General features: G+C 36.8%; 2 protein-coding genes across 3 annotated transcripts in view; both read left to right on the top strand.

Moving 5' to 3' along the window:
• Positions 1-22,650, top strand: part of LOC135768971 (uncharacterized) — a 45,876-nt gene that overhangs the window by 1,803 nt on the left and 21,423 nt on the right. Inside the window, exon 1 of one of the 2 annotated variants that reach the window (XM_065278331.2) lies at positions 19,033-19,231. The exons of the other annotated variant lie outside the window; for it this stretch is intronic. Within the exon in view, the coding sequence (XP_065134403.1) occupies positions 19,144-19,231 (88 nt within the window). The 5' untranslated portion in view covers positions 19,033-19,143. Of the gene's footprint in view, positions 1-19,032; positions 19,232-22,650 lie in introns of those variants that run through there. 2 annotated transcript variants of the gene reach the window in all.
• Positions 3,425-7,647, top strand: LOC135768972 (uncharacterized). The gene has a single exon (XM_065278332.1). It carries the CDS (start codon positions 3,427-3,429, stop codon positions 4,687-4,689), a length of 1,263 nt encoding a protein of 420 aa, XP_065134404.1. The 5' UTR covers positions 3,425-3,426; the 3' UTR covers positions 4,690-7,647.

Genomic DNA, 22,650 nt, shown 5'->3' on the forward strand with positions numbered 1-22,650 from the left:
AAAAAATTTGAATCAAATTTTGAATCAGAGGCAAAATCCGCTTCTTGTGGGAGGGGCAAGTGCTATGCGGTTGTCTGTTTGCAAGATGACTGATGTTGATTGTGCATTTATCGAAAGAGTTACCAGTTTGTATGTGGTAACCTTACTATAGGGGGAAATAAGCAGCGCGGGTCAATAAACGTCATGTGACTCAAAAGTGAAGTGTGTATTACAGCTTACCAGGTTGCCCGATGTCCTCACTGACACTCGTTCAAGCGAGGTCCTTTTTATTCCTGTCTCATCTATTGAAATAAGAACTTGTGTCGTATAGCTCTGGGTGACTGCTTATGGACAATAACAAGCGTTGGTTGAATGAGTGACTCCGGGCGGGGCTGCCACCACAGCAGCAAGCAGGCTCCTGATTGGTTAATGGTAGTTTGAGAGTCGACAGGAAAGTAGAGGGTGGAGAGATAGGGGTATGGGATTGGCAAAGGACCTCGAGCCATGATTCGAACTCGGGTCGCCGGAAGTACGTTTGCACCATATGTCGGAGCGCTGCCCACTACACCATCAGCTCCGACGGAATATCCGTTTTTAATATTACCGTTTCTTGGTCACAAGGTGCAGTTTTAAGATGAGTTCAGTCGAGAATATATATGTATAATATTGAAATCTGCAGTTGATTAGTGAAGAGAGCACCTATTTGAACATTTGCATAGAAAGATTCAGACGAGACCCAGACGCACCAACTGAGGTCATTGTTCACCTTCCCCATAGACCTGATCTGGGCTACATCCCTGGCTTTGTTGTTTCTGTTTGAGCAAAAATGAGATCAAACCAGCTGTATTTGTTGTCATGAAACTATTTCTTGTTTTTATTCATATTTAGTGTTTTTTTGTGTTGTTATTGTTTTGGCACGGCTTTCCCATTTAATCTTAACGCGCTATGAGCACTTGCTTTATTACTGGACTTTGTTCCTGTCAGTACCACATAAAACAGAATAATTAAGTGTTTTCTATTGTAAACAGTTTTTTTTATAAGTCAGAGATGTTTTTGTGTGCTGCTTATAAATATCAGTGGTTATTTCTCACAACATGTTTTAATAGTCACATCACATGAAAATGAATGATCAAGCGTCCCAATATAAGAGCCATTATCCTTACCTGCAGTTCCAAACTGTGTTTTTGCATCCTTTTAATGGGAGAGAAGAGACGCGTAAACCAATCCAGAGAAAATTATTATTTTCATTGCTTTATTTCAAGTGTATGTTGGTGACGAGATTTCACTGCTGATCTTAGGGCATTAGGGCTGTCAGTCTTCCTCTATTATCCCATTCGAATTTCATTCATTATTTTTTTTTAATTCGATTTATAATCGATTATTTAATGTTCAAATTTGACTTATTAATATTTACTATACCTATGTACACAAGTTGTAAAAACGGGCTTATGCATTGCCAATGCCACTATGAGCTTGTATAGTTGACTTGTTTTAAATTATGTCCACTAGAAGACATTGCAGTATTACTAATAAACATGTCATTGTTTAATAACAGGTGATAGCTTTCTTGCTAATTAATGATTAAGCTTAGACACAAAATTAACAAATTGTCAACTTTAATGAAAAATTTCATTATCAACGCAGTTCTCTTTGTTCACGTATGAGGGCTGCGTAGATCGCATCATTAGTTATACAATACTTACACACAGCACACACATCCCCTGGCCTCCAATTTCACTATTCTTTTTTCATTTAAACACACCTTAGAGGAAGTGTGATCTTGAACAAGTATTTTGTCACTGGTCCAAAAGACAAACTTATCCAAACAAATTGGCATTAAAGACATTCCCAAACGTCGTCCATAGGACTGAGAGCGGTTTTCTCCTGACACTGTCCTCTTCACCTTGGCTGCTCCGTTAACCTCATAACCTTCCTCCGCAGTCGCTATCAGCTCCGCTTTCTCTTTCTCACGTACCTCCTGCTGCTGGTCTTGTTTCAAATGAATTAGCCGATTGAAATGCGGGTCGAGGTAGCTAGCGATATTTAACAGCATAAATGCGTTAGATAGTGAACACATAAAAAAATATTTTTAAATCTTTTTTTTTTTAATCCTATTCGAATAGTAGTTTTAACATTCGATTAGTATTATTTTTTTTTTATATTCGAATTATATTCGATTACTGAAATTCGTTTCAACAGCCCTATAGGGCATAGGGATAATTCAAGACAAATAATGCTCTATTCCAGACAGGCTAGCTATTGCGGCATAAGTATATTTACAAGATGAGTTAAAGACAAATACTTTGCACCTTCTTCCAGCCTATGATGAAATCATTAGGTAAAATTTGCAACGTTTTAATATTTGTTTTTAGTAATGTAGCTTAAGCCCCCTAAAAATGGCCTAACAATGCCCATAGTGAGCAACACTGCAAATGTTTGACATATTTAAAGCTGCGGTCGGCAACTTTTATCATCATATTTTTTTATCATATTCACTGAAACCAACACTATGCTCCAATAGAACAAAATAAATTAGACAGTTTAAGAAAAAAACCTGCGCTTCTAGCTCCACCTAGAGCATGTTATTTGTTTTGCAAAAATCCACTGCTCCCAGTTCATTTGGACCAATCAGTGCAGGGCTGTTAAATTTGCGCCTGAAGTTCACAAGTGTTTTGGATTGAACTTTCACTAACAAACTTCCAAATCCTCGGTTAACAACCAGAGCTAGAAAAACCACCAATGAAAAGAAGGAAACAAAGATCGTGCCGGTAATAAAACTAGGATCAATATCGGACCGGCATTTGAAATGTGGAGGAATCTACGAGATTTTAAAGGGTTCAAGCTAGATGCAGAGCTTGCCACATTTCTTCTCGACAGGTAATTGTGCTTATCAACCACTGATTGTATTTCTGAGTGTTATGTAAGTAATCGAAGTATTCTTGCTAAGTATGCGTTCACTAATACTGGTGCACATGCACTGACGAGGACGAGCTCGAAGGGAAGTTGCTCAGTGGTAGTGGGGGAGGTGCATACAAATTGTAAACATGTGCAATCAGCTCAATCCTCCAGAGTTGCCGACTGCAGCTTTAAGATTACCAAAATTATTCACAGATAATGCTGTTTTCACTAAAATATTGAGGTGCATAAGCTCAGATTAATGAGGCCTATAATAAATTAGTTCAAAACAGAAATACAAAACCAGTCCTAACTGAAAGAAAACAAGTTGACAAAAAGATAGAATCCAATGTTTGGTGATTATTAGAAACACCAGAAGTGTTATAGGGTTTTGAACACAGCACAAGAGTTAAACTACAAGAACAGAAATTGACAATAGAAATGACATAATGTACTTCACATTAAAAATAACATGGATACATGACATCTAAAATGTGTTTTGTCACTCTGGTTTATCAATATGAACTTTTTACTGTCTTCATTTTAGATATGATGGAAGTGAAAGAGGAGAGTCAAGCTGAAGTGGATGAGAAACATCAGATTGTAAAAATAAACCATAATGTTTCACAGAAAGAAAGTCTGAAGACAGAAGACATAAAGTGTGAAAATAGTTTCAGTGAAGATGAACGCCCTGCAGATCACAAGAGGACTCACAGTGAGGAAAAACCTTACACATGCCAGCATTGTGACAAGAGTTTTCCAGATACAAGTGAACTTAAGATACACATGAGGTCTCACACTGGAGATAAACCTTACACATGTCATCTGTGTGGAAAGAGTTTCGGAACAAAATCTAAGCTTAAAGCACACATGAGGATTCACACCGAAGAGAAAAGACACCCATGCCATCACTGTGGAAAGAGTTTTACAGCTGCAGGTAACCTTGAGATACACATGAGGTCTCACACTGGAGAGAAACCTTACACTTGTCAGCAATGTGGAAAGAGTTTCTCTATTGAAAGTAACCTTAAGATACACACAAGGATTCACACCGGAGAGAAACCATTCACATGCCATGAGTGTAAAAAATGTTTCAGAATTAAATGTAGCCTTATAAGACACATGAAAATTCACAAGGGAGAGAACCCTTACGTGTGTTTTCAGTGTGAAAAGAGTTACAGTAATAAACATGGACTTGAGATTCACATGAGAATTCACACTGGGGAGAAACCTTTCATATGTTTTCAATGTGAAAAGAGTTTCACAAGTAAAGGTGCTCTTAAGACACACATGACAGTTCACACTGAAGAGAAACCGTTCACATGCCATCTGTGTGGAAAGAGTTTTAAAATGAAACGTAACCTTAATGAACACCTAAGAATTCACACTGGAGAGAAACCATTTGTGTGCCAAGAATGTGGAAAGAGTTTCACCTTTCAATCGGTCCTTATCCAGCACATGAAAGTTCACAGTGGGGAAAAGCCATACGCATGCCATCATTGTGACAAGAGTTCAACTCAACTTGAGATGCACATGAGGTCTGAGAAACCTTACACAGGAGAGAAACCGTTCATTTGTCATCAGTGTGGAAAGAGTTTTACATTGAAATGTAACCTCAATGCACATGTGAGAATTCACACCGGAGAGAAACCATACGTGTGCCATCAGTGTGGAAAGAGTTTCAGGACAAAATCTAACCTTAATGTACATTTGATCACTCACACTAAAAAGAAACCGTTCACATGCCATGAGTGTAAAAAGAGTTTCAAAACAAAAGCTAACCTTAACAAACACATGAGAATCCACACTCGATAGAAACTAGGGCTGGACCAGAAAATTCGAATATTCGAATATTCGTTCGGTGGGTTGACATTCGATTTTCAGTTTTGAGATTCGAATATATATATAAATATTTTTCAGCGTTAATGCAGAGCTTTTGCCAAGCAGGAAGTGCGCTTCACACTCCCGCTCTGTAGGTGGCGCAGAGAGACCAACATCCATAGCCAACAGCCATCAAACTCCACCAGTAGAAGAAGAGATCGCCTCGAACGGAAAGCGCGCTTCCTGCTTTGGCATTCACGCTAATAGTGTTGTAAATAACGTTCAGTTTCTTGCAAAAACTGATTGATTTGCTTCACAAGACGTCAATATGTCACACGGAGATATGGGGGATTACTTTTGTATTGGATATATATGCTTTAGCTCTTAAAGTGTGCGGATTGGTTGACTTGCATGACGGAGCACTGGGGTTTCTGCAAAATATCTTCATTATTGTTCTGATGAAAATAACATATTGGATGGTGTAAGTGTTATAATAAATAAACTTGATTTTGAAAGTATGCTAAAGTTTTATTACAGTTTGTTGAACTTCGTTCATTTATTTTCGTTGTTTTATTTAAATAGCCTACCCTACGTTGTCAGTAATTACTGTGCTGCTAATTTCTGATACGGGAATGTTTGTTTGTTAGACAAATGTTGTTAGAAAATAGGCTACCTTATTAAAAGTATTGGTCTTGTGTTTTGTTTCACTAATGCTGTTCTCGCATGACGCATGACAGGCACGCCGCTTCCGGCTTGTGCTGTTCTGTAGTATTTTTAAAGTTGATTAATTCTAGAAGTGTCAAATGTCCATATTGCACGAAAAAAATGCACTACACTCCCTTGAGTTCCCAGCAACACATCCGCCACATAATAAAACTGTGGATAGACAGACACACACATACACACACACAGATTCCTGCCTTTATTAAAGAGAAAAAATATGTTCAGCCCCTCCTTCCGAAGCTTCGAATATTCGATTTTATTTCTACTAGAGCTTCGAAGCTCAAAAAATGGTATTCGGAACAGCCCTAATAGAAACCATTCATGTGTCAACAGTGTGGATCTGGCAACAAAGTTGGTGTATGGCAAAAAAGATTGAGGCCGTTTCTCAATATGTGTTCTTGTCTGTACTTGTGTTCTTGTGAACTTGTGAAACGTCATCAGTCACGGCCCAAGTACTGTTCCAATCCCAAGTTTGCATCAAGCCAAGTTCACAAAACATCCATGGATGTGTTCTTCATCCGCTCATTTTGTTGAGGATGCATGAGAAGGTGACTTGTGTGGACTTACGACAGCAAAGTTTCTCAGAATGCATTTCGCGTCAGTGGCAGTGGAGCTTGAAACCGGCACAATATTCAAAATACTACTCTTTCTGCTCTGCCCTTCAGTGTCTGATGGTCAAACATTAATTTTTCTCTTTGGCTATATCTAACTGGCATTTTTCTGTCTCATCAATTTATTTCTCTTTATTATTTACATGAAGTCTCTTATTTGTTATTATTGTTTTAACTGATGTTAATGTTAAGTTTCATAACTTAAATAACATATATTTTCTATAAAATCTTAAAACTGAATCACTGCCTTTTGTACTTTAACTAGATTTTTACTTGTGTTTATCTTCAAAACACTATGGGTGACGTCACCGATACTAGTTCCATTATTTTTACAGTTTATGGTGCATACGCTGATTAGCAAAGCACAGGCAATTTTGGGGATTTCCGCCTATTTGGCCTACCCAATTTCAAAAGCTTCCCATACCCATTAACATTACATTTAGTCATTTAGCAGACGCTTTTGTCCAAAGCGACTTACAAATGAGGTAAACAATAGAAGCAATTAGAGCAACACAAGAACAGCAATACATAAGTGCACTGGAAATAGTCTCATCAAGTCTAACACAGTATACATAGCCATGGGTTAGTGTTTTTGTAAGAATGTATAGATAGAGATCAAGAATAAAAGGAAAAGAAAAGATAGGGCTGCACGATTAATCGAAAAATAACCGAAACTGGAATTCAGAAATGTTAACCGACCCTATTTTATCATGTCGGTTATTTCGGTTTTTAATGTTAATACTTTCCCTTTAAAACAAACTACCGCGTGTGAGGTTACGTGGCTCCACCCCATCCAGTCAGTAGCATAGAGACACATGGAGGAGAACTCAAACACTGTGTTAAATGAGCAGATCATTTAGTGCCAAAGAAATACGAAATAGTCGCGCATGTGAGGGCCGCGTGATAAAACTTCGGAATGTGCGATCGGGGTTTTCCCGCAAATTTGCATGACGTGTAAGAGATATGAGAGAGAGAGAGAGAGAGAGAGAACGGGAGAACTTCTAGTCTACATTAACACCAGAAACATTATATATGAGAGTAAAGGTCTTAGACAGCGGTGCACAGTTAAGGAAAACTGAATAGAAGACAAGAAACGCGTAAAGGATACAATGTGTATTACCACGCCACTAATCTCATTATCTGGATATAACTTATTGTATATGTATGTATCTTATGGCTAGAATTAGTCATGTGGGTTGTATAATTCTTTGGTTCATAAGTTCTTATTCTGAAAGTTTCATCAGTTGTGCATAATAACATGTGCACCAACTGCATATGGTCATGTTTGAAAATTCAAATTTAGTATTTTTTGGTAATGCAGTTATTTTGGGGGGAAATGTGAATAATTGCATTGCAGGCTGATTTAAGTTGTGCTCTTAATTTTCTGCTTGTGCTCCTTAAATGTTCAGTCAGGGGGTGCAGTACTTCTAATAACAGAAAAGTAAGTCTGGAGCCCTGAAGTACTAGACTTAAAAATTGTTAGTTATTTATTTTCTACTTTTTCTTTAGGAAACTTGCAGTATACAGTAAACTAAAATGTGACTGTTTTCATTTCAAACAATGTGTGCTTTGATTTCAGTTGAAGTTAAAATGTTAAATAAATAACCTTAACAACTAATACTTTCCTCTTCACTTAATTATTTTAAAACACAAAGATAACAACAAATGCCCTTTCAATAGACAAGCAATTATCTGAGCAATTAAAATACAAACCTTGCCAGCGAACTATGAGGCAAAAAATAAAAATAATCGCTCATTAATCGTAACCCATGTCAAATGTTAAATTAACCGAGGTTTTGATTTTAGGTCAAATCGTTCAGCCCTAATAGTAACTCTTATATTAGGAGGTGAGGTAATGGCAGAAGAGATGGGTTTTTAGCCAATTCTTAAAGACATCTACAGAAGTCAACAGATCGTATCCGGCAGATCATTCCAAAGTTGTGGAACAGCTCCTAAGAAGGTACGCAATAATGTTTTTACCCTTTTTGAGATGGCACCACAAGCCGTTGCTCGGTGACAGAGCGCAGGGATCGAGAGGGTACATAAGGCTGTATAAGCAAGTTAAGGTAAGCGAATGCTGACCCAGTGGTTGTTTTAAAGGCCAGGAGCAGAGCCTTAAATTTGATGCGAGCTGCTATAGGGAGCCAGTGAGTCTTTGGCTCATTGAAGAACACTCTTGTCGCTGCTTTCTGAATCATCTGTAGGGGTTTGGTTGTGCAGGCTGGAAGTCCAGCCAGTAGTGCATTGCAGTAGTCCAGACTGAACAGGACAAGAGCTTGGACTAGGACCTGGGTGGCATGCTCATCTAGGAAAGGTTAAATTTTCCTAATATTGTAGAGAATTAATCTACAAGGGTGAGCGGTGCTGGCAACATGGGCCGTGAAGCTAAGCTGATCATCAATGACCACTCCCAGGTTTTTGTCTGTCCTGGAAGGTACGATGGTCGAGGAACCTAGCTGAATCTTTGGTTCAGATGATATGACAAGCAGTTCTGTCTTTGCAAGGTTAAGCTGGAGATGATGATCCTTCATCCAGAGTGAGAAGTCCCTCAGGCAGGTTAAAAGCAAAGACCTTGGAAACATCCGCTTCAGATAGGAGAGAGAAGGAGGGGAGCAAGCATGTCTCAGAGGTTTGAGCACATGCAGAGTTGTACATACAAAAGTTTGGTATCATTTTACAGGAAACCCTTTGAAACTACAAAACATTGTTGAAAGTGCTAAACATGGTTGTATGTGTTGTCAGTCCTCTAATAAACACAAAAATAAAAAGGTGCTTTTTGATGTTTTTTCTAAAGTCTGCAGATTTACAGACAGTTTTGTTTGATTCCAGCAAATGTCAGCTTACAGAGGAAAAATGATTTTTTTTCCTCTATCATAATCTATGCAAAAGTTGAAGGGAAGAATAATACTAAAAATATTTGAAGTGTCCCCATAACCACATACAGTGGAATAAATGCAATATCTTTATATCATTTTACAGAAAACCCTTGGAGTTACCTAAAAGCTGCTGTTTGTTACAAATATTGTTATTTATGTTGTTTTTCATTTGAAGAAACACCAAATTTCTATTTTTATGTTGTAAACACTGTCTTTAATAGTGAATAACTCTGGTTCTGGGTACTCTAGCACAGTGGTTTTCAAACTGGGGGCCGGAGCCCCCGGGGGGGCGGGAGATGGTGCCAGGCAGGCCCCAGTTTTATGACATTTTATGAAATACATAAATTTATCATGAATTCTGTGTAGTTAAACCTAAAAAAATAAGGCTACAAACCAAAATAACTACTTTTTTGTATAATTTAATGTTTTTTTTTAATTAAAATGTTAAGTTTTAGAACAGTTTTTTGTCACAAATTTTCTTTGAGGGGCCACGAAGGAATGCACCGTACACAAGGGGGGCCGCACGCTGAAAAAGTTTGGGAACCACTGCTCTAGCAGACTGCAGACAGTTCTGGTTGTTACCAGCAGCAGACAGTAAACACCCCAAAAAAGAATGATCTCTTTAGCATGTTGAATTCAAAAGATGTAATGATAAAAATGATAATGATGAAATTGATAAAATAACATTGAATAATCAAATAACAATGGATAACTAATGATTATACAATGATTATGATGATTATGTAAAAACATGATTAAAAATAAACTAAAAAACACAATAATAAAACATTCTGCATTTGAGGATCTAAGGTAGGATCCTTCACTTCAAAACATCTCCCATTGCAGCCTTGCAGGGAGAACCTGGAAAAGCACATCTTTGCCTGCAAAGGTTTAAACTTAGAATAAACTACTGGGTTAATATAAAATGGCATAAAGAAAATCATCCAGTAAAAGGAGTAATGAAAGAATGCTGGGAATATGGGATAAGAATATTAAAAGTTTAGGATGGACTGCTAATAGGGAAGGATTTAAAGCTGGCATTTATTAATGGAAATGAAGATATTTATCCAATTTTCCACCATGGATATTTCCAATCCCAATAGTTGGTTTTAAATTCAAATAAACAAGGACAAAGAAATTCCCAAGAACATTATTGCACAGCAGAATTTAGATAAAGCTATACATTGTGGTTGCACATATATACAAATGTTTCAAAAGATCCTGCCTCTTTTGCAGCACATATCTCTACATTTCAATGTAGCAAAAGAATAACTGAAAATGTATCTGTGTATACAGCAGAACTTATTGCCATTCTGGTAGCACTTCATTATGTGGAGGATGTAAAACCAAGGTTAGCAGTTATCAGTTCTGATTCATATGCAGCAAATGCAGCACTTTCAAGCCTGGCAAGTGGACTAAAATCAACTAGGCAAGATATGATATCCTTGCAAGATTATTGAGAAGCAGGGGCGTCAGTTTGTTTTGAAAAGTGGTGGGGACAAAAGATCAGATAAAAAAAACTTTACAGCAGGACAGGAAAAAATTTGATTTTCGAGAAAAAAAATCTTAGTATTTTTGTCTTGTTTTCAGTAAAAATATCTTAAAACTCTTAAATTAAGATGCTTTTTCTTGATGAGCAAAATGACCTAAGAAAATAAGTCTAGTTTTTAGACTAAAAATACTAAATGTAAGTGATTTTGTGCATAAACAAGCAAAAAAATCTGCCAATGGGTAAGCAAAAAAATCTTGAACATTTTTCTTAAACACTAAATTCAAGAAAAATTCAAGAAAAAATTGCTTTACCCATTGGCAGATTTTTTTGCTTGTTTTATGCACAAAATCACTTAAATTTGATATTTTTGGTCTAAAAACTTTCTTACTTAGTATTTTTGTCTTGATTTCAGTAGAAATATCTTAAAATTCTTAAATCAAGATGTATTTTCTTGATGAGCAAAATTACGTAAGAAAATTAAGTGAATTTGTGCTTAAAAAAAGAAAAAAGAAATCTTATTTCACCCATTGGCAGATATTTTTGCTTGTTTTAATCACAAATTCACTTAAATTGTATATTTTTGTCTAAAAACTAGACTTATTTTCTTTGGTCATTTTGCTTATCAAAAAAATACATCTTGATTTAAGAATTTTTTGATATTTCTACTGAAAACAAGACAAAAATACTTAGTAAGAAAGTCATTTTTGCACTGTAAGTCGCAGAGGTATTGTTTGATTTTTCAGAACATTTTAACCAAATGCTTTCAAAAAGTGGTGGGGACAAAATCTGCCGTTTCAAAAAGTGGTGGGGACATGTCCCCAGCGTCCCCAGTGTAAATGACACCTATGTTGAGAAGTCTTATTATGTTTCTGTGGGTCCCTGCTTATGTGTGAGTGGAGGCTAATGAAGGGGGTGACAAACTAGCTAAGCAAGCTTTAAATCATGCAGATGTTGACATACAAGTGGCTCTTAGTTAAAAAGAGGTGACTTGTAGTAAATGGCAAAAAGAATTGGATATTGATAGCAAGAGCAGACATCTTAATAGCGTTCAGCTTCTTGTTGGAAATGGAAGAAGTGCATTTAAGAACAGAAAATAAGATATTATCATTTCACGTCTTCGAATCAGACATTCTGGACTTAATAATTCCCTTTTAAAATAGGAAAGCAATGCAACTGGTAAATGCAGACACTGTGACTAAACAGAGACAATTAGAGCATATTTTATTAATAGTATGAAAATGAAAGAATATCATTTATTTAGGAAATTGAAAATTTGGCCAAAAAAACTTAAAATATACAAAGCTTTTTGTAATGTAATTTAGAGCAATGGAAGAAGTATAGAGGTATTATACAATTTGTAAAAGAAATCGGGTTATACAGGATAATTTGGTGATGTTTTTCCTTGCATGTATGTGCTCCAAACTCCAGTACAGTAGGTGGCGGTAGTGCACCATAAGTTGGGTTACCAACCGACATAAAACTCCAGAAGAAGAAGATTCGAATCAAAAGACTCGTAAAGGGTTTGAAGCTTCGCGAATCAGTTGCTGGGTCCCAATTCGCCTACTTATACTACGACCTAAAAGTATGTACTGTTTTTGTGAGGAAAATGTACGTACTTTTGAGTGTGTAGCAAAAGAGTATGCACGTTCTGGGACGTACTTCGATGACGTCATGCAAAGTGAACGACAACGTGGTTGCCTAGTTACGCACACCAAACGCAGGTCGTTTGTGAGGCGGCTGGTTATGATGTTCATGTGCAACAATGTGTGTAATGAAAGCTACTTATTTTAAAGTCAAAATAGTTAAAGTTTATAGTATAACTATTGTTTAACGTATTTTATGCTTATTTTATACTTATGTTTGCAAATCAGAAATACCGCGATGAAAATGAACCATGCTTTTACTATAGTAAAAGTTTAGTAACCATATTTCTTAATAAAGTTAACATTTGTACAGCCACAGTATTACTACAAATAAGTCAGTGTGGTTAAACTATGATTAGTGTAGTAAAATGTGTTTTTTTCATAAGGGTTTATAGTAAGGTATAAATCTAAGACAGACACATAAAAAGAAATACATAAAAAAGACACATGCATGACACAGTACTACAGCCATGGTACTTTATTTTCACAACATCAACCGAATATTACGAGACAATGAAAGATAACTTTAATTAGGGTTAAACATTTAAATTCTTACACTTAAAAGCTGAGGGCGCATCTCCGCTGCTGCGTCTGGCTGCCATATTTACATCACCACAAAGCTCCTCCCTCCCGCACGCAATGGGTTGTGGGCAATATTAGCCGTTAGAGTGTGGATCGATCTGCACTTCGAAATCTAACCGGAAATAGTAGACCATCCGGGTATCTTTGGGATACTCATTTCAACATACTACGTTTTGGGACGTACTAATTCTAGTTTCGAATACTATTTAGGACGGATAGTATGCGAATTGGGACTCAGCAAGTGTTTAAAGCGATCGTCACTAGAGTCTGTTGTCTTCAGCCACGTGTAAATTAATCCGTATTTGATTATTTTATTGGTTTGTCAACAGAAGACAGGATTTCTTAATACGCTAACTGTTAGCAGTGAGATGAAGTTGAAAATCTGACCCGGACTCACTGTTGTCTCTGGAGCAGGGATCCATTGTCCGGACAGCGTCATAAACATCTCCTGACTCATACAGTTGTGTACTTTGAGGTAATGTCCAGCACGTTTAATACCAATATTATTAAATGTTTTTATCCATGTATTATAAACCAGTGTACTGTGGAGATTGAGGACTATAAACGGAAGTTGTGCGCTATTCAGACAACTTTAAAATTAAACGAGTGCTGCATTTGTATTTATCACTTCTTATTTTAGTTCTTATTTACCTTTTATATTTAGTAACGTTAGTGGAGAAAGGAGTACAAATTAACGCTTTTTGGCTTTATCATTCAAAAAATATTTGAGTTAAGATTATTTTTTTACACACATCACTGCTACAAACGAACACTTTGAGTTAACATGGGCAGTGCGGTTTCCCAGACAGGGTTCAAGTGTAGCCCCAAACTAAAATATGTCAGTGCAAGTTTTCAGTTAAGACAACTTTTATATAAGCTTAAATCAGCATTGCCATAGTTTTGTCTCAAGATGCAGTTGTTGTTAGATATGTTTGTAAAAAACAACTTAAATGGCCTTAAATAACTAAGGCCTAGTCCTGCTGGATTAATCTAAACCCTGTCCTGGAAACTGCCCTTAAAGTTTGTTTGTGGGATATCGTACAATTACACAGAAAGTGACAGGAGTGCAATTGTTACCTCAGTTGGGGTTCATTGTTAACAAACAGAGGGTTTGTTGTAAAACCTGCTAGAAAATTAAGTTTATATACACAAATAATTCAATCAAATTCTGTCTATATCCTAAAGGTCAATATTGTTTATGTATCTGCTTCATTAGCTAACAATTTAAAATTTTAATTTTAAAATGATTTTACATGCACAAGATTTTTATGTCTATGGTCTGTCTGTTGTGAAAAATCAGGTGTACTTTTTAGGACCCAGTAGCGGACAATGCAATCGCGCCTTGCGGCACTCGTTGAAGAAACAAACGTTAAAACGGAGCTTTAAACTCATCAGATCACATAATTTAATGGAAAATGAAAAGAAAAGATGGATCTAATGAAATATTAAGTAAATGTGCGTCATTACGAGGGGTGGCACGGTTGCGTGGGTGCGTTGCACGGTTCGACGATTCATGGCATGCACAATGTATGTAGCCTCGTGCCCTGTATGTGACATCAGATAGCGTGTTTCCCTTTCGCGAATTGCGCGAAAGAAGAGGTGACTGGTGTGGAGAGTGAGTGCTGCAGGTCATGTTACGTGTAGAAATGGCAAGTGGGAAGGAAGTCTGCCCGGAGTTGGAGGATGCACCAGCGTCATATAAGTTTGGTGTGTGGAAACATTTTTTTATTTCATGTTACCTATGATGACAGCGGAAATCAAACAATAGATAGATCTGCAGTCTATGGGTTGAATGTGTTCGAACAGCCAAACGCGACAGCCTTCTCTCCGCCCATTTATCTAATCTGAGGTACTCAACACAATGGCTGCGTCCGAACACTCTAAATTCCTGCCTTCTGAGGCAGCTTTCCAAGGCAGGAAGGCATCAAGGCATGTCCGAATTCAATGTTAGGTTTACTTCCTGTCTCCTCCTGAGATACCTATGCGTGGGCGTACAACAAGAATGTGATTGGTTGAGCCTGGTTGAGTTTGAAAAAATAAAATGGTGGCCAAGGAAGCGACTGGAGCACAAATTTAGTGTAAATAAAGGTAGATTTTCACTTTTTACACCTTTTAATTGCATTTCTAGCGAGAAATTATTATTGTAGTTTTCAAATATGTTATTGGTTATCACAAAGGCGCTCTCTGTTTATATTTCAAACACGCTGCCTTTGAAGTGTCTCTGAAAGTCTTTCTCTGAGCTGCCTTCATGCCTCCGAAGTCATTTCCTCGTGAGGCAACGAGTCACTGCCTTGAGTTTTCGGACGCAGCCATTGTTTCATGTATTTTCTGACTTCTGCCGCGAACATAAGTTGAACAGTGCTATTTTTAGCCATTTATTGATAAAACGAAAGCGGTTGATTTCCGCGTAGTTTTATTTTGCCAGCATATGAAAGTTGCGCGATCTTATTTCATAAATTGCCCCTCAAAGTAATCAGGACAGAAGTGGACAAAAGAGACGTATTTAAATATTACAGGTGTAAATGTTATGTTTCTCTATCGTCCACATATACTCTCTGCAGTATTTAAAGGGGTCAAATTGTCAGATTGCATGTTTTCCTTTGTTTTTAGAGTGTTAAATGATGTCTGTGCACATAAAAGATCTGTAAAGTTGCAAAAATTAAAGTTTAAAATCCAAAGAGATATTCTTTTTAACCCTGAAGCCTCATCCACGCCCACCTAAAACGGCTCGTTTAACACGCCCATGCAGTTAGACGTCATACTGGTTTGAACATTTTCATAACACCACCCTCATATATACGCAAAGATAGAGGGTGTAACTTTCAATCACATTGTAGTATTGTTTTTTCCGCCATGTCGAGCAGACGCTGTGTTTCGTTGCAAAACTACTTTGGTTGGCATACCAACAGAGTAAACATTAAGAAACCAGTGGTTAGGTTTTATTTACAACACTGTTTCAGAACAGTACAGCCCAAATGTTTGATTGTGTGCTGCACATTTTAAGGAGGATTACTTTCTAAACATCGCGGAGTACAACCGCTGGATGTACACAAAGGCTTCATCTAAAAAGTAGAGCAATTGTAACTTTGCAACTACACTGACATCCTGTAAGTAGCCGATGTTTTCATATTTAATAAATTTCCTCACTGACGATTCAAAGACGAGTTTGGTGCAGAGACGCGCCTGTGAAGCTATTTTGGGGATTTTCGCCAGGATTTGGCCTACCCAATTTCAAAAGCTTCCCATACCCACATGCAGAGGTTTACATACAAAAGTTTGGTATCATTTTACAGGAAACCCTTTGAAATTACATAAAACACTGTTGAAAGTGCTAAACATGGTTGTATGTGATGTCAGTCCTCTAATAAACACAAAAATAAATAGGCGCTTTTTGATGTTTTTTTTTAACGTTTTTATTTGAAAGTGTCTAACTCTGGCCCTGGGTGCCTCAGCTAGCTGCAGACAGTTCTGTTTGATTCCAGCAATTGGCAGCTTACAGAGGAAAAAACTTTTTTTTTTTCTCTATCATCTATGCAAAAGTTATTTTACTCCAACTGAAGGGAGGAATAATACCCTTTTTGTATACAATTTCTGCCTAAAAACATTTGAAGTGTCCCCATAACCACATACAGTGGAATAAATGCAATTTCTTTATATCATTTTAAAGAAAACCCTTTGAAGTTACATAAAAGCTGCTGTTTGTGACAAATATTATGTTGTTTTTCATATGATGAAACACCAAATTTTCTTTTTTTATGTTTTTAGTTCTGGTTGTTAGCAGCAGCAGACAGTAAACACCCAAAAAAGAATGAACTCTTTAGCATGTCGCATTCAAAAGTTATTCTTATTTTACTGAAGGGTGTGAAAATACATTTTTTCATATAAATTTTTTGTTTTGCACATATAATAAATAGCAAGGGATTATATATGCACACAACCAAAGAAAATGCCGTGAATGGACTCATTGTTTAGAGTAGGACCTAAGATAAAAGATGATGTATCATTTGTGGCTATATGTGCTTTCTGAGGCAGTTCACACTCAAGTTTCCCATATGTTTACAAAAGACCATTTTTTTACCTTATTATTCATTCAATGATTGTTGGATATGTGTTGATAATAGAACAAAATAACGCTGTAGCCTTATTCCTGAGAATGAGAGCTTTCATTTGATATAAGACTTGCCCATGTTTGTCATATTTGAAAAATATGAAATATGTGAATATTAAATGATATAAAAATATGGGGGGGGGTGATAGTGTAAATTAAGTGTAAATTACTTATTATAATTAATAAATTAATAAGAGAATTAGAGAATACATTTCTGGAGTGTTAAAAAATAAAAATAAAAAATAACAACAACAACCGTACAGAACCGAGAACCGTGACCATAAAACCGTGTACGAACCTAACCGAGGGTTTTGTGAACCGTGCCACCCCTAGTCATTACAACTAGAATGTGAAGATTTTTGAAGTTTTTTTGGATTTAAATTCAGTCAGTAAAGTAAGTTACTGTCATCACAGTAGTACAGTGTTTTCCCTATATGACACAACTCCTTAACACTTCAGTTTAACAGTAACTAAAATAATTTGCACATCGATGCTCGGTTGAGTCATTAGTTTGCTTTTACCCGCACATCACCCGCTGCTAGAATCTCCCCCTCGCTGCCCTTGCTTTCAGCTGTTGTTGCTCTGCCCGTTAATGAACGTAAATGCAACATACGTCATTGCGTCACTATATTTATTTATTTTTTATTTTTATTTACCCTTTATTTTACCAGGTGATGTCCCATTGAGATATTCAAATCTCTTTTGCAAGGGAGCCCTGGACCAACTATTACACAAATTACACAGAATCACAGAAACAGACACAACAAACAATACAAATTTACAGTAGGCCTACATATAAAACAATTTAAAACACAAAGGCGTCATTAAAAACATGTACATTGTTAAAGTTTGTAACATTTAATGTTCAAGTGAAATAAAAACGGAAAGCTTTCAATCTTTTTGGAGGAAATTCCAACACCAATGAGCAGCATAACTAAAAGCAGTCTTCCCAAATTCAGTTGTTTTACGTGGGATATTTAAAGCCAGAATGTTAACGGAGCGGAGATTGTAAACGGAATGATTCCAGGTCAACAGACGATTAAGATAACTGGGTAAATTCCCGTTAATAGCTTTGTAAATAAAAATATTCCAATGGAACATCTACACAAACTTAAAGAGCTAAAACCAGTTGCCTCATAGAGACGACAGTGATGAGTACGTGACTTGGCGTTAGTAATGAACCGTAATGCACCATGGTAAACTGTGTCAAGTGTATGCAGCAAGGTAGAAGCAGCATGCATATAAATAACATCCCCATAGTCCAACGCTGGTAAAAAAGTGGCACTGACCAATTTCCTCCTAGCTTGGTAAGTAAAGCAGGATTTATTTCTAAAATTAAAACCAAGCTTTAATCTCAACTTCCTCACTTCTCAATATGAACTTTAAAGGTTAGCTTTTCATCAAACCAAGATATTTATAAGATGAAACATTTTCTACACACTTCCCATCCAATGTGGAAATGGATAGGGCGGTTGATGAAGGTGCTGTTCTAGACTTTGTAAACTACATTACCTTAGTTTTATAAGCATTTAATACCAGTCTAAGTTCAATGAAAGTAGCATGTAACAAATTAAATGACTGCTGTAGTGATTGATAAGCTTGTTTGCTTTCACACAGAAGCTTGTCTGGCAATTTTATAGTTTTTTTCTGGGACCAAAGTGCTGTGTAAATGAGGTTATAGTCCAGTGCAACCTATGTTTTTCCTCTTCATGACACATTTTTGACTGATGCGACTTATATTCTGGAAAATACGGTACTACTGCAGACCTGTTTTACATGCAGCTATAATTCAGGTTCAAGTATTGCTTGAGGTTTAATTCATGTTTTCAGTCTTTTGTCTGTTGCTTTTGAAAAATAAAGCTGAGGAACAGAGAGCTTCAACATGGGAGGGAGAGAGAAAACAGCACTCTTTACTTCTCCCACAGTGTCCACAGATTAAAAATACATAAAATAATGTGTTTCACGTTGACGTGTAACTAACTTTTATTCAAAACCTTAATCCCCAATCAAAAATGTATTAGAATTATTTGATTTTTTTTTTAATCACCCAGGTTTACACCAAACATAGATTCAGATCTGTAATTAATGAGTGAGAAAACAAGTAAATCATTACACCCCTATAACAGAACAGTCAATCTTAGCATAACATGAAGGTCAGCGTTAGAAACAAACTCATTATCTGTCATAAATAAACTAAATAAGTGAGATGTTAAAAAGTGTGAAACAGATGGTGAATGTTTTAATGACATTAAATGTTTTAATGACTCTTCTTTCATTTCTAGTTCACACCCATAGAGTGAAAGTGATTGAGACCTTCAGTGAAGCTCCTCTTACAACAATCCACCAATAAATGCTGGAGTCGAACACACAGAGAAATCACTCCATGTGTGACAACTGAAATCTTCATGACATAATGTTGATGCTGGTGAAAGAGGAGCTTGAGAAGATGACAGATCCACAATCATGCAGAATAAAGGATGAAGATACTGAGGAACAAATAGGTTGGTGTCTATTTTTCAATCTTTTTTATTGATGGTTGAGGAATAATCATAAAAACATTGAGAAACATGAGGGGAAAATAAACTAAAATCCATGAGATAATAACTTTCTGCATCTATAATAGATTCAGTAGAATTAGATTGAAACATCAGGTAAAGAGTTTTATCCAAAGCAACCTTCAGTGGATTGAATGACTGTGACTGAGAAGTTTGCTGCGATTAGCAACACAACCCAACTTTAAGTGATCCAATCGATGGACAAATTCAAATCCAGCCCTGACTTATTTCAGAAGCCAGTTTCACTCAAATATACGTTACCACAGAGGTCCCCAACCACCGGGTCGCGACCCAGTACTGGGTCGTGGACAAGTTGCCACCGGGTCGCAAGAACGTCCCGAAAAAAATTTGTATAATAGTCACGTAATAGCTTAATTAATAGCTTTTATTCTTCTTTAAAACAACTTCAGAATTATCCATCGATCGTAGCACCATGATCAAAATAAACTATTAGGCTAATAATATTTTAACGGCTACACTTTTAACGTAGGTTTGAAAGGAACCTAAACTTGTCAATCATCATTAATCATGGTAAACTGAATTTATCTTCTCTTCTGTTACTTGGAATTGGGTCTCGAGGCCGACCAAGATTCGAGCTGCCTTCGAGAACAGCAAGCCAAGTTGGTTTAGGTTCCATTAATTATTAAGACTAAATGGGCAGGCAAACTAGTAAAAACAATTAAAGTAAAAAACAATCCGCCAAAATACTTTCGTTTAAACGTACATTTCGAAAAGGGGGATTTTCAGCACGTTTGAACAGCAACTCAGCGACCCCCTCACCCCCCGGTCCACAAAATTTTTTAAAGCTGAAACCGGGCCGTGGTGAAAAAAGGTTGGGGACCCCTGCGTTACCACAATTAGGCAATCAATACTTCAGTTTCATGGGGACTTTAAAGTAGACTAGTGTGATCAACAGGGGTGATTCTAAGATTATAATTTTATGGGGGCTCAGTCCTCCAATCAGGGTATAATAAATAATAATAAATAAATCAAACAAAAAATTTGAATCCAGTGTAAGGTTAGGTCTATATACAGCGGGGAAAATAAGTGTTTGATACATCAGCATATTTTATCAGTAAGGAGATTTCTAAGTGGGCTATTGACACAAAATTTCCACCAGATGTAGCCATCAAGCCATATATTGTATTCATACATAGAAATCAGAACATTTAAGTATACAAGTTGAGTAATAATAAATAAAGTGAAATGACACAGGTCAATAAGTGTTGAACACATGAAGAGAACAAGGTGCAAAATGGCATAGAAAGCCAGGAGATTACCTGAAACTGTCAGTATTGAGGGAGAAATCCTGCCCCCTATCAGCACTAATTGATATCAGCTGCTTTAGTCCTGATTGATGGCCTATAAAGGCTTCTCATTACCCAGGAGGCACACAGGAAAGACTTCATGATGGGTAAAATCAAAGAACTCTCTCAAGATCTTCGTAAACTTATCATTGAATGGGGGAATGGTTATAGGCACATTTCCAGAATGCTGAATGTTCCTGTGAGCACTCTGGGGGCCATTATTCGGAAATGGAAAGAGCATCACTTCACCATAATCCGGCCACGATCAGGTGCTCCACGTAAGATCACTGTTTGAGGAGTTCAAAGAATAATCAGGTGAGTTCTCCAAGAGCCAAGAACCACCCGGGCAGAACTTCAGGAAGACCTTGCATCAGCAGGTACTGTTGTTTCAAAGAAAATTATAAGCAATGCACTGAACCGCCATGGCATCCATGCATGCTCACTATGCAAGACATGGAGTCTCGCATAGTGAGCGTGCATGGATGCCATGGCGGTTCAGTGCATTGCTTATAATTTTCTGCATGTTGAGGCTCGGTTAAAGTTTGCGAAAGAGCATTTGAAGAAGCCAGTGGATTATTGGGAGACTACACAATGGTCAGATGGAAGCAAATTTAACTTTTTGGCAGTCATTCTACAAACCATGTTTGGAGAAGAAATGGCACTGCCCACCACCCCAAGAACACCATACCAACAGTTAAGTTTGGGGGTGGAAGCATTATGGTTTGGGGCTGCTTTTCAGCAAGGGGTACTGGCACACTTCATATTATAGAAGGCAGGAGGAATGGAGAAATGTACCGGGACATTCTGGATAAAAATCTGCTACCATCTAACAGAAAGCTGAAAATAAAAAGAGGATGGACAAACACAAGGCCAAGGAAAAATGAAGTGGTTTCAAAGAAAGAAAATCAAGTTGCTTGAATGCCCCAGTTAATCACCTGACCTAATCCCATAACCCCAAAATCTATGGTGAGAATTGAAGATCAAGGTCATAAAAGAGACCCAAGGAACCTTCGAAATTTTAAAGACCATTTGTGTGGAAGAATGGGCCAGAATCACTCCTGAGCAATGCAAACGACTGGTCTCTCCATACAAGAGGCGTCTAGAAGTTGTAATCACCAACAAAGGCTTTTCTACAAAGTGTGTTCAATACTTAATCCCGGTCTCATTTCACTTTATTTATTATGACTCAACTTGTATACTTAAATGTTCTGATTTCTTTGTATGAATTCAATATTTGGCTTGATAGCTACATCTGGTGGAAACTTTTTGTCAATAGGCCACTTAAAAATCACCTTACTGATAATGATACTGAAAATGTAAAGTAGCAGAAAGTTTTCTGTGGTGGTTTGTACAGTATAAAATGCATTACGTCTATGGAATGTCCCCACAAAACATTTAAACCTGCTACATGCTACATGTATTTATTAGAGATGTTTTATCGCAACATTTAAGGGAGATATTTGTGACCACTGTAACAACATAGACAACCAGCGACAAGTAATAAAGTATCAAAAACATCTTTAAGTACCACACACACGTGCTCCAAATAAACTTAACAGAAAAAGGGAAAAAGATGAGTGACGCCAAATAAATTAAATAATCAAACCAAGACCCCCAAATAACTAATACCCCAAAACTAAACCTACTACCAAAAGAAAAATGTAGAAAGAAAATGTGTATCCATCGCCCAAACTAAACTTCCTTAACTAATAACAAAAATGTCTTGAAAAATGTTTTGAATGTCATAACACAATAGACGGAATATCTTTTTTTTTGGGGGGGGGGCTATTTTTTGCCTTTATGGATGGACAGTAGTTTGAGAGACGACAGGAAAGTAGGCAAGGCAAGTTTATTTGTATAGCACATTTCATACACAAAGGTCATTCAAAGTGCTTTACATAGAAATGAGAAAACAAAAATCAAAAGATACATGAATTTAAAATATCAATTAAAAGAAAATAAATGTGATTTTAATAAAAACTGTTTAAACTCTTTTTACAATGAATATCTTAATTATTTGTGTTGTCGAAAAGTAGAGGGTGGAGAGAGGGGTATGGG

The sequence above is a fragment of the Paramisgurnus dabryanus genome, chromosome 3 (assembly GCF_030506205.2).
Source record: "Paramisgurnus dabryanus chromosome 3, PD_genome_1.1, whole genome shotgun sequence".
Classification (NCBI taxonomy): domain Eukaryota; kingdom Metazoa; phylum Chordata; class Actinopteri; order Cypriniformes; family Cobitidae; genus Paramisgurnus; species Paramisgurnus dabryanus.

What these genes read in the sequence shown, in the direction of transcription:
- LOC135768972 (XM_065278332.1), top strand. Translation starts at nt 3,427, where the DNA reads ATGGAAGTGAAAGAGGAGAGTCAAGCTGAAGTGGATGAGAAACATCAG.